The following is an 11,013-nucleotide window of genomic DNA, read 5'->3' as shown; positions in this document are numbered from 1 at the left end:
AGTACAAGGGGCGAGGATGAAGACATTTCATTGGAAAACCCCAACCAAAACAACGGCATGAAAACACAACAAGACGATGGGTTGGATCAACCGTTGGTGACCTTGCGGTGGCACTCTTTGCACACGCGCACGGGAGTTTTGGACGAAGCCAGGGTGGTTGAAAAGTTGGAGCAATCGCCGCAGAAGATTTTTCTGTTGGGAGAAGAGAGGAAAGATTCAAACTCAAAAGTGTCAGATGGGTTTCACAAAACACAAGCAACAGGAAGCAGTACACAAATACGTACCCGCAGTTCCGGCAGTGATGCTGTGTTGCCATTTGCCAACCAATACAAAAACCAAAACCGCGCACAAAACACAAACCCAGTAAGCGTACAGAATTCATGGCATCCGTCCTCGCCCCCCCCCCTTCAACCTCCCTTACCTTGCGCGTTCGCAAATTAAAGGCCGATTGACAGCCACGGCACGACTCGACTTGATTGTCCTTCTCCCACGAGCTGGCCGTGTTGGCCGCCATGAGTTGGATTTGGAAGCCCTGCAGCTGTTCGCACAATTCCTGCTGCACAAAAATGGATTCGTCGAGGCGCGTGTGCAGCTCAGCGACCTTGGCCCGCAGAGTGCCGAGTTCCTTCTGGGCGCGAGTGTTCTTGTCGTCGAGATCTGTAGCGTTGGCCTCGGAGGTCTTGCACCGGTCGGTGAGTTTGGCAATCTCGGTTTTCAGCGAGTTTGCCTCCATTTCGCGCAGTTTGGCCACGGCTTCCGAGGCGCGCCGCGTTTCGTCGAGCTCGGACTGCAAGGTTTCAATCTCGAGTTGGCGACGGGCTTCGGTACGCTCCATGGCAGCCAGGGCGTCGGCGGCTTTGGTTTGCGCAGCACTGGCTTCCGCAGCTAGAGCCGTTGCGTGGGCATCCGCGCTCGCAGCGACTTGGCGCGCTTCCTCAACCTGGCTTGAAAGTGCAGCGCTTGTCTGTTCAAACTCTTTGCGGGCTGCCTCCAAGGCGTCTTCGCTGGTGGCCGCGCGAGCCTCGAGTGACTTGACCAACTCGGCCGTTTTGACGGCTTCTTCGGTGGCTTGAGCAAACTGACCCCGGAGCGTGTCGTGCTCCTCAGCTCGGCGCTCGAGCGTGGATTTGACATCGCGAAGATTGCTCTCTGCTGTCGCCAATGCCCCTTGGGTGCTATTGAGCTGCTGCATCAGGTCGTCGTTGCTGCTGATGGTCGAGGACAGCTGATCCTGCATGGCGGCAAGGGTCTCTTGCGACGCGGTTGCCAGCACTTGGGCACTGGCGGCGGCGGCCTCGAGTGCCGCCTTGTCAGCGTTCAGCGCGGCAATGCTATCTTGCAATTCCTTGATGGCCAAATTGTGAGCCTCAATCAGTTCGTCCTGTCGCTTGGAGTGCACCTGAGCGGCCAGCGCGACAGATTCCTGCGCTGCGGAGGCCGAGCGCTCGAGCTCAAGAGCGTGCTCCTGCTGCAAATCTTGCTGTTGCGAGGATAGTGAAGTGGCGTGTGCTGCGGTCAGGCCCTCCACATGCGCAGCATGCTCTTGCTGCTGACGTTCCAAGCGCTCTGACAACTCTGCAAGACTTGCCAAAGCGTCCGCCAGCTTGCCAGCGCTGACATGCTCGGCTTGAAGCTGAGTGTTTCGGAGCGCAGCCAGCTCTGCCTGCGCCGCGGCTTGCGCCTCTTGGGCCTGTTGCTCCGAGTTGGTACAATGTTGTTGCAAGCGGCCAATCTCGGCTTCGGCGTGAGTGGCCCGTGCAGCAGTTGCCTGCAATTCCGCCGACAGCTCGGCCTCGCGCTGTGCAGCCTTGGTGGAGGCCTCCGCCGCTGCTTGTTCGAGCGTCGTTGACTTTTCAACGAGTCGTTGCGAGGCCTCGGACAAGGCTTGCTCGGCCTGTGCTCGACTGGCCTCGAGCGCCGACTTGAGCTGCGCCACCTCGGCTTGGGCGGAGTCTTGCAGGGACGCCACCTCCGCCTCAAGCTGGGCAACTTGCATCTGGGCCAAGGCGAGTTGGTCTTCGGAAGACTTGGCAGACGCGGTGCGGTCTTTGATCTGTTGCTCCAGCAGGCGCAGCTGCTCCTTGAGGGCTTGCTGCTCGGCAACCTGCTCGACTTGTTGTTGCCGAGCGCGCTCTGCCTGAGACTCATCGCGTGCCCGCGCGTCGGCCAAGGCGGCCTGGGCAGTCTCGACATCTTGCGTGCGGGCTGCCATTTGCTCGGTCAGTCGGGCGGTGGAGGCGTGCGACGCCTCGAGCTCGATGGCCAACTTGGATGCTTCAACACGCACGGCACCGAGCTCCCGATCGCGCGCCTCCAAAGTCTGTTTGATCGCGGCAACCTCTTCGTCCGACGCAGCCTTCAAGCGTTGGAGTTTGGCGGCCGTCGCCGTCTGTGTGCTCGCGGCATTGGAGATCAGCTCGTTCTCTCGCTCGGTGGCAGCCGCGACGGCAGCTTCCAGCTGGGCAACGCTGCTGATTGCATTGCTGACTTGGGCGCGGAGCTGAATCAGTTCGCGATCCTTATCCACCCGGAGGGTTTCCAGCTCGGAGACCCGCTCAGAGAGTGCTGCGCTAGCGCCCTTGTGGGACTCGAGCTGAGACAGGAATGCACGCTTTTCCGCCTCAAGCACAGCCAAAGCGGCAGCATGCTGAGAGGTGCTGGCTTCACTCGCTCGCCACTTGGTCTCGGCGTCGGTTCGCTGGACATTGGTTTCAGCAAGCTTGGACTGCAGTTCAGACAATCGCTGTTCCACGCCAAGCTTGGTGCTCAGCTCTGCCTGCGCTTGCAGCCGCGCTTGCTCCAAGTCGTCTTGGGCGCCACGCAACTCACCTTCCTTCTCGCGAACAGATCGGCGAGCCTCACGCAGTTGCTGGTCGAGGGCATCGCGCTCTTGCGAGAGACGGACCTCGAGTGCAGCCAGTTCTGCCTTGACGGCATCCCGTTCGGCCGCTGTTTGGGCCAGCAACGCATTCAGTCCTTCGTCAACATTCACCCGGGAAATCATGGCGGTCATCTCCTCTTGCTTTTGGGTGTGACGCTCAATGTCAGCAGTCAGGCGAGTGATTTGGGCGTCTTTTCGGGTAGCCTCTTGGACGGCTTGCTCTTTGCTGGCTGTGGTATCGTCCAACGCATGCTGGAGAGTGGTCATCTGCCCACGGACTCGCTCCAGCTCCTGTCGAAGAGTCTGGTGCGCAGTGCTGCTGGCTTGCTGATCCGTGTTGGCCAGAATCAAGGCTGACTGAGACGCTGCAAGCTCCTTGACAAGGCGCTCGCGATCGGCGCGTGTTGCCTCGGCATCAGCCAACACGGCATCGAGCTGATGGCGGGTGTGAACGCGGTCGGCCACGGCAGTCTCGACGGCGGCAAGTGCTTCACTCTTTTCAGCCACCGTGGTGCGGAGCTGGACTCGCACCTCATCCAGCTTGAGTTGCAGCTGTTGGCGCTGCGCATCGGCATCGGCGAGGCTGGCATTGGCGGCTTCGAGTTGGGCACTCGAGGCGGCTTGGGCGGTGGCGCGTCGTTCCAGTTCCGCTCGATGTGTCGCGCGAACTTTTTCATCGGCCTGTGTGGCAGCTGCAGCAGTGTCGTCGAGTTGCTGTTCAAGCGAAGCAATCTTGGAACGCTGCATGTCGCGCTCGCGCTGCAGCGAGGCGAGCTCGTCGCGCAAATCGGCCAGCGCCTGCGTGTCTACCTGCAGCTCCTGGTTTTGCTGCGCTGCGAGTGCACGCATGCTGGCGCGTTCCCGCTCACGATCTCGCTCCTCGACCGCCAGTCGAGCACGCTGCTCATGCTCTGCCGCGTTAAACTCTGCGGCTTGCTTGGCGTGCACCAATTCCTCGAGCGAGGCGCGGGCCTTTGTCAGCTCGTCCTTGTGCGCTGCAACCAGCCATTTTTCCTCCTTGATGCTCGTCGTCAGATTCGCAATCGTTGCCTCGAGCTCTCGCACGTCCTGTTCCCTCGCGAGGCGTGCCTGGCGTTCGTTTGCCAGCTCCTGCTGGAGTTCACTCGAGCCCTTTTCCTGGTTGGACCTGAACGTCCTGCTAAACAGCGATCCCTGCCAATTTTCCCCCAAAAAACATAGATAAAAAACACAAACATGTATTACATCCATTGAGTACCATTCGTTGTGACCTTGTTCGAGGTGGGTATACTTGGCATCAACGATTGAGGTTACCTTTGATTCTGGTGCCTTGACCACCGGCTGCTGCTGCTGCTGCGATGGCGCCACGGCTGCTTGTTGCTGCTGTTGCTGCTGATGCTGATGTTGCTGTTGAGGAGTCGCAGCAGCAGCAGAAGAGTGTGCGTTGCTGGTGGATCGCGCTCGTGAGCTGCTGCTCTCGTCGGCTCTGTTTTGACCGATCGCCGCAGCAGCCACCGTCGCGTTGTTGCTGGCGTTCCCGCTCGCTTGAGCTGCTGCTGTCGTTGCGGGTACTGCTGTAGTGGCCTCAGTGGTGCTGGCTGATGGAGCGGCGTCGTGCACCGCGGCCCAGTGCGTCTGCAGCGCTTCCATCTGCTCGAATGGCTGCATGCACATTGGGCACACAAACCCAGACAAGTCAGCCATCAATGATGAAATAATGAGAAAAAAAAAAGAGTGAGCAGGAACAAGAAAAAACAACTCAGACAAGCAGATGAAGCAAAAACAAAGAAGATAGAGTGAGAAAATCTGAGAGAAAATCGTTCAACAACAAGCTGGCGTTTTCAAAGACTTGACGCAGAGTCCCCCAGCTTGCATGATGCTCAAAGGTCTTTCCCCAAACATGACGATCTGTCATGTCAGGACACAGCGTCGAATCTAGATGGCGCAAGAGGTAGCTGGGGGTTGGCACAGACAATTGGTTTGTTCGATGGTGGTCCGTGGCCAAGTGCTCAAAAGCGCGGAATCCAAAGTCTCAAAACGCTGCGATACTGGACTCGAGTCAGTCAAACACAGTGTGTACGTGTGTGGGTGATGGTGGTTGAACAAAGCGCGCACCAATCCGGTACACTACTATCCCGATCATTAAATTTCGACCCCCCCTCTTTTTTTCACTTTTTCGCCCTCCCTGGGACCTGTGTTGCTTTCCGTCTCGCCCGCGGAATGTTCATTCATGGTACGGTGTACCGAACGTCTGATGAACACCGGGAGCGGGGGTTGTGAGTCATATCAGAGCAGCAGCGAGCAAAATAAAAAATATAAGGAAACTCAAAAAATTCACTTTTCCCGCCCAAATTTTGGTTTGGGTTCAGTCTTTTTGTGCGCATGACTCGCACACGCAGTCAGTCCACGTCCCGCGTGGCTCCCAGACAGCCCCCGGTATGGCTGCGTCCAACTTCACCAAAAAGACCGCTGCCCGTGCTGGACAAGATGCCCAGGGAGGTCGTCCGCGGTCAAGTGCTCGCGTTGCGAAATGCTGGCCTCTCCTACAACAAGATCGCCACCCAGCTTCACCTCCCACGTTCTACAGTGATCAGCATCACCCAACGTTTCTCGGGAAGGGCGACGACGAGCGACAGCCCCCGCCCCGGTCGCCCCAGCAAGCTCAAGTCATTTCACCGCAACAACATTGTAGCACAGATCCTCCTCGATGAGTCCGACACCGCACCCGAAGTGGCCGCCACTATGCGCACATTGTCCAAAGTTCGTGTCTCTCCATGCACGATAAGAAGGGTGCTGCATGGTGCAGGACTTGTCAACGGAGCGAAGGTCAAAAAAGCCCTCTTGAAAGAGACACACAAAGAGCGACGCTTGGCCTTTGCACTCGCTCATCAGCATTGGACCGTCGATGACTGGCTGAGGGTCGTCTTCTCCGACGAGACTGCTCTCTATCTCTACAGGAACAACAACGGTGGTCGTGTATGGCGTCTGGTTGGCGAAACGTTGACCGATCGATGCGTGCAGGGCACGGTCAAGTTCGGCGGTGGCCATATCAATGTTTGGGGCGCCATCTCTCGTTTCGGAATTTCGCTTTTCTGCGAGGTCGGCGACGTCATGAACGGCGACACCTACCTCTCAGTTTTGGAGAGCGAGTTGCTAGCAAGCATTCGCGTGTGGAACAACAAAAACGAGATGATTTTCATGCATGACAATGCCCCTTGTCACAAAAGAAAAGATGTGGCGAAGTGGTTCGAAACCAATCAGATCACCGTCCTGGACTGGCCTGCGAGCTCTCCCGACCTCAACCCCATCGAAAATGCGTGGAACATGGTCAAGAACAAGATCTACCAGGAGAGGGAGATCAAGAGCAAGGCCGCGTTGTGGGAACGCTTCCAAGCGGTCTACGAAGAAGTGCTCACGCCAGAGGTCTGCCGCGATCTCATTTCATCGATGCCGCGCCGCATTCAAGCTGTGATAGATGCCAATGGTGGTTATACCAAGTACTGAAGTGGAGCGAAGGCGCTGCGACACGTTGTTTGTGTGCCATGTAATGCTTTGTGAAAATTGGGCAAAAAAGCCGCTCTTTTTCTGTTTTTTTGAGTTTTCATTTTTGTCTGTTCTCGCTTCGAATCTTAACTCCCAGCCCGCTGCTTCACTTCTAAAATGTGTCTGGTACACTGTACCATGAATGAACATTCCGCGGGCGAGACGGAAAGCAACACAGGTCCCAGGGAGGGCGAAAAAGTGCAAAAAAGAGGGGGGGTCGAAATTTAATGATCGGGATAGTATGTTGCCTCAGTCGCCACTCTCCACATTAACATTCACCAGGTCTGCAACACTACCATTGTCGCAAAAGTTCCGATTCAGTCAAAGTCGCTTCACTCTTCATTTCTAATTGACAACCTGTAACAATGGCAATGCAAACGCGTAAGTCCTTCCTCAACATCGCAACAAAAACCAACAAAATCGGGTCGACGCACTTTCAACGCCCGCTTTGTCGCCTCGAGACCGCGTCCTAACTGGTCGCAAGAACAAGAAAGACACATAAACTATATTTATGACAATGTGAAAATGAAGCGGCAGGCATCGAGCAGGGACAAAGGACCTAAAAGCGACGTCTCGGCTGAACGGGCATTTTTGCTGGCGTTCATTGTTGTTGGCGTAACAGGATAACTTTGTCGGCTTTGACTCTGTCCCCTCATCACTCTAGAAAAGGACCCTCGATCAATGAGTCAATGAGTCAATCCTGTTAAAGCGTCAAACGCAGTTGCTGACAGGAAAGAGGCGGACGAGAGGAGAAGCAGGGCAGACGATTGGCTGAATTTTTGCACTGCCACCACGTTTGGCAGCCAAGTACGCTTTTGCCATCATGACTTGGTTTCGTGCAGACTCACAAATCCAAGGCAAACAATCCATCAACCATTCCTTGACCGCTCTCTACAATGCACCAAAAATACTCAAACTTTTGCGTTTTCCCTTTTTTTTTTGTCCCGCATCTCGTCTGTTGAACAGGCGCGGTTGAGAACGATCTCGTCGGTGTCATTCTTGACGACCACCAGCATTTGCTGGAGCTCTTCCGAGAGTTTGACTGCGAAAAGGCGAAAAGCAAGCGCAAGACAGACATGGCAAAGCACATAATCAAGCAGCTGGCGCTGCACGACTGGCTGGAAGTGCAATTCCTCTACCCTACAATGCAAAAGATTGATTGCACCGCCACGCACCACGCCCTCGATGCGCACATGGAGGCCGAAACGCTGATTGAGCAACTCCTGTCCGGCGACATGGATCCGGAATCGGAGGCCTTCCGCGAGCAAATGTCAACGCTCATCACCGACGTGCGCCGTCATATGATGGACGAGGAGTTTAACATTTTGCCTCAGCTGCGCAAGCACTTTACAGTGACAGAGCTGGTTAACCGGGGCGAGCTCTGGGAAAAGGCCAAGGCGTGTGCTCCACAAAACCCGCGGCTCGCTCCTGCTCTTTCGCTGCACCAAGGCATCACAGCCGCCCAGCTGGATCTCAACCCGGCAGCAGACGAGCTGAGTGCTCACTGAGTGTGCAGGGGCGTACAGCGCGAGGATGGGAATTATTGTATGTCGGAAGTCGGAAACAACAAACAAACAAACAAACAAACAAACAAACAACAAACAAACAAACAAAAAAACAACAAACAAACAAACAACAACAAATGTCCAGGCAGTTTTGTTTTGATGTCAGAGTTCTGAGCCGGTCCTTGTTGTCTTCATGGAAATAAAAGGCACGAACTTTCCAAACGCGGCTGCTTGGGGGCACATACGCAAAAGCGACCGGCATTGTCATACACCCACGATGCAACGAGAAAAGGTTGAGCATCGAGTGGTCTTCAGTACGAGTGTGTTAACGACTGAAACGTCAGGATAATGCGGGTTGGATGGCCATTTGGGTGCACAGGACGGGCAAAGTTAAACCAATGTAGAAAATTCATACTGAACAACGCACTGTAAAACCCATGAATGCAAGTTTCTTGAAATAACATGTTCACAGCTGGGAGCTATCTCCGTCGAGGTCGTTCAATCATTAACTGGTACATGGCGCTTCCCAGCAAGCCGCCCAATGGCGGGGCGACGAGAGGAACCCACGACCAAGAATCGCCGGCAGTAAAGACTTCGCCGCCCCACCCAGCCATGTACGTGAACAGGCGCGGTCCAAAGTCGCGCATCGGGTTGAGAGGGTAGCCGCAGTTGAAGCCAAAGCTGATGCCGATGGCAGTCACGAGCACGCCCGCCGACGGCGGCAGTCCGTGCTTGCCAACAGACGGATTTTGCTTGTCAGTGATGGAAAAGAGACCCATCAACAGCAGAGCCGTCGCGAGGATCTGGTCTGCAAACCCTTCGCCAATCGAAACGCCAGGCGCGAGGTAGGTGGCAAAAATGCCAGCAGTTGCTTTGGTGCCCGTGACGTGGCGGGACCCTCCGTCAAACTCTTCAATTCCATCGTAGTAGATAGCGTAGACGAGAGCGGCGGCTAGAAAGGCTGCAAGGAGCAGAAGTTGTTGGTTGGCCAAACGGGAGCAGCAGAAGACTCAGCAACAACCACAACAACAAAAACAAACAAACAAAAAGCCCCCCCCCCCCGAAAAAAAAAAAAAAAACCAAAAAAAAAAAAACCAGCACGAGCGGTTGACGTCGCTTACATCCAACGAACTGCGCCAGAATAAACAGAGGTACTTTGCGCCATGGAAATCCCTTGAACACAGCCAATGCGAGTGTTACCGAGGCGTTGAGGTGTCCGCCATGCGAGACCATGACGCCGATGCAGACTCCAAGCCCGTTGCCAATGTGCACCGCCAGCGGATTCGACGTACCGACAACAAGATGCGCCACCTACTTGTTTTTCAGCAACATCACAAACAGCAAAATTGCATTTCAGTTCGCCGGGAGCGGTGAGTTTTCGGCGACGAGAATCGGTTCTTCAGAGCATAAAAATCCGCGACGTACCGATCCAAGCGCGAATAGCACCATGACAAACGTGCCCAGCGTTTCCGCAAGCAGATCTGCAGTGAGCGATGGCTGGAATGGCGCCACGACACGTCGCTTCCTGTGATACTCTCTGGGCGAGTTAGTATTGCCATCATCGTCGTCGTCGTCGTCCGAGTCGAACGCCTCGAGTCCGCGCGCCTGGCTGGCTCGTGGTCCTGCTTGTCTGCCTGGATTGGCCTTGTACGTCGCATGCTGGCGTGCGGCATCGAGCGGGGCGTCTTGACTGTGGTTGTTGATGCTCAGTCCACGATTGAGATCGGCTTGCCCAGCAGCAGCGTGTCCACTGCCATTGCCATTGCCACTGCTACTGTGGCTATGGGTGTGACCGTGGACGTGACTATGGCTCTGATGGTGGTGCGCTGTGGCATCGCCAGTGAATGTCACCGTGCGATGGTACCGCACTGCGTTCGTTGCATGGTAATCCGGGTTGCTCAGAAGCGGCTCAGATTCAGTGTGATCTCCCATTTAGAAGAACGAATCGCCTTCAGCCCTGGTTTGTTTGATGGTATTTTTGGTCTGAGTCTGGGGTCTTAGGTCTGACTGCAAATCACGACTGAATTGCTGCTTATAAATAATGCAACGAAGTCAAGGGGGCCCCTTGCACAATGTCCTCACGAGTGATTTTGCAACCTATTCTTTGAAGCAAATCGATCGGAACCTTTGTCTCAGAACACTAAACACCTTGGAACTCAGTCTTTGAATTCTCAGCCGAAATCCGCATGAGTTTGTCGCGGTTTGCCAGTCCGGCGTTCCTGGGCGTCGTCGTGCTGGGTGCAGTGACTGGTTACTACAGCTTCAACGAGCCACTGCGGCAGTTCCACGCCGAGCAGCAGGCGATCGACCAGCGCGCCAACGGCAAGACTGGTAGCGGCGCAGTGCTTGAGCCATCGAGCAGTGCAGTTCCACCATCGTCATCATCACCACCACCGTCGTTACCATCATCACCATCATCACCATCGTCACCATCATCACCATCAACAACATCATCGGCTTGATGAATGCGTTGTCGTTTTTTTTTTTGGAGAGTTGCTTCTTGTTCGTGTTGCTCGTGGTCCTTCTGGATGTGAAGACGTGTGCTTCCTCTCTCCTTTGCAATAGAAATCCTCGTACTCTGAATTCATTGATTCATTGATTCGTGCATTCACATTGTTACTGTTTCGTGTGCGTAGCCAGCTCGCCCTTGTTGTTTTTCATTGTCGTTGAAACTGAGCCAATGGGCTTTGAAGCCACATTCTGTCTTCGTTCTGGGGATTGCATCTCGAGCTGTCTTCATCTTCAAACCCCAATGCATGCAGCCCAGTCTCCAAGAAGCGTCGTACTCGCATTCAGTCCAACCCAAGACCTCCGATCAGATCAGGTCAGACCGGGTTGCTCAAATCTCACACTCTGATTTTTCAGCTTACGATTGGATTTCGCTGTTTTTGTGGTTTTTTTTTCGCTTTATTTTGTTGTTGTTGTTCTTGTTGTTTATTTCGTTTAAGATATAACACAAAACAATCACAAACCTCAAACAATTCTTATTTTTATTTATTACTCTTGTTTTTTTTTTTTTTTTTTTTTTTTCTTTCTATTCTTCGTTCACTTTTCCCCTTCCTTTGTCGTTTCCCGTCACCGACAGTGTCAGACTGCGGGGCGAGT

The 11,013-nt window shown here is 54.6% G+C and overlaps 5 protein-coding genes across 5 annotated transcripts; 3 read left to right on the top strand and 2 right to left on the bottom strand.

Moving 5' to 3' along the window:
* Positions 1–12: 12 nt before the first annotated feature.
* On the bottom strand, positions 13–4,580 carry CAOG_07389 (hypothetical protein). The gene is made up of 4 exons (XM_004343198.2): positions 4,175–4,580; positions 422–4,054; positions 285–304; positions 13–192 (listed from the first exon to the last, which is right to left on the bottom strand). Exons 1-4 carry the CDS (start codon positions 4,562–4,564, stop codon positions 87–89), a joined length of 4,149 nt encoding a protein of 1,382 aa, XP_004343248.2. The 5' UTR covers positions 4,565–4,580; the 3' UTR covers positions 13–86.
* Positions 4,581–5,347: 767 nt separating this feature from the next.
* Positions 5,348–6,364, top strand: CAOG_09081 (hypothetical protein; the record flags this gene model as incomplete). Its single annotated transcript, XM_011272512.1, has 1 exon — positions 5,348–6,364. One exon carries the CDS (start codon positions 5,348–5,350, stop codon positions 6,362–6,364), a length of 1,017 nt encoding a protein of 338 aa, XP_011270814.1.
* Positions 6,365–6,739: 375 nt separating this feature from the next.
* On the top strand, positions 6,740–8,019 carry CAOG_07388 (hypothetical protein). The gene is made up of 2 exons (XM_004343197.2): positions 6,740–6,784; positions 7,370–8,019. Exons 1-2 carry the CDS (start codon positions 6,769–6,771, stop codon positions 7,909–7,911), a joined length of 558 nt encoding a protein of 185 aa, XP_004343247.2. The 5' UTR covers positions 6,740–6,768; the 3' UTR covers positions 7,912–8,019.
* A 121-nt stretch (positions 8,020–8,140) lies between these two features.
* CAOG_07387 (aquaporin 10) lies at positions 8,141–9,948 on the bottom strand. The gene is made up of 3 exons (XM_004343196.2): positions 9,334–9,948; positions 9,030–9,219; positions 8,141–8,869 (listed from the first exon to the last, which is right to left on the bottom strand). Exons 1-3 carry the CDS (start codon positions 9,838–9,840, stop codon positions 8,388–8,390), a joined length of 1,179 nt encoding a protein of 392 aa, XP_004343246.1. The 5' UTR covers positions 9,841–9,948; the 3' UTR covers positions 8,141–8,387.
* Position 9,949: 1 nt separating this feature from the next.
* On the top strand, positions 9,950–10,585 carry CAOG_07386 (hypothetical protein; the record flags this gene model as incomplete). The annotated part of the gene is made up of 2 exons (XM_004343195.2): positions 9,950–9,992; positions 10,084–10,585. 2 exons carry the CDS (start codon positions 9,950–9,952, stop codon positions 10,368–10,370), a joined length of 330 nt encoding a protein of 109 aa, XP_004343245.1. The 3' UTR covers positions 10,371–10,585.
* Positions 10,586–11,013: the final 428 nt, after the last annotated feature.

This window comes from Capsaspora owczarzaki (genome assembly GCF_000151315.2).
Source record: "Capsaspora owczarzaki ATCC 30864 unplaced genomic scaffold supercont2.15, whole genome shotgun sequence".
In the NCBI taxonomy this organism is placed as follows: domain Eukaryota; class Filasterea; order Ministeriida; family Capsasporidae; genus Capsaspora; species Capsaspora owczarzaki.
Note: the sequence above shows the minus strand (reverse complement) of the source record. Positions and strands in the feature narration are given on the sequence as shown.

What these genes read in the sequence shown, in the direction of transcription:
- CAOG_07389 (XM_004343198.2), bottom strand. Translation starts at nt 4,564, where the DNA reads ATGGCTGACTTGTCTGGGTTTGTGTGCCCAATGTGCATGCAGCCATTC. An exon ending in TTAATTTGCGAACGCGCAAG is followed by an intron (nt 305 to 421) that starts GTAAGGGAGGTT and finishes ATGGCAACACAG; the next exon opens with CATCACTGCCGGAACTGCGG. An exon ending in CATCACTGCCGGAACTGCGG is followed by an intron (nt 193 to 284) that starts GTACGTATTTGT and finishes TTCTCCCAACAG; the next exon opens with AAAAATCTTCTGCGGCGATT.
- CAOG_07387 (XM_004343196.2), bottom strand. Translation starts at nt 9,840, where the DNA reads ATGGGAGATCACACTGAATCTGAGCCGCTTCTGAGCAACCCGGATTAC. An exon ending in TGCTATTCGCGCTTGGATCG is followed by an intron (nt 9,220 to 9,333) that starts GTACGTCGCGGA and finishes AAAAACAAGTAG; the next exon opens with GTGGCGCATCTTGTTGTCGG. An exon ending in TCTGGCGCAGTTCGTTGGAT is followed by an intron (nt 8,870 to 9,029) that starts GTAAGCGACGTC and finishes TGCTCCTTGCAG; the next exon opens with CCTTTCTAGCCGCCGCTCTC.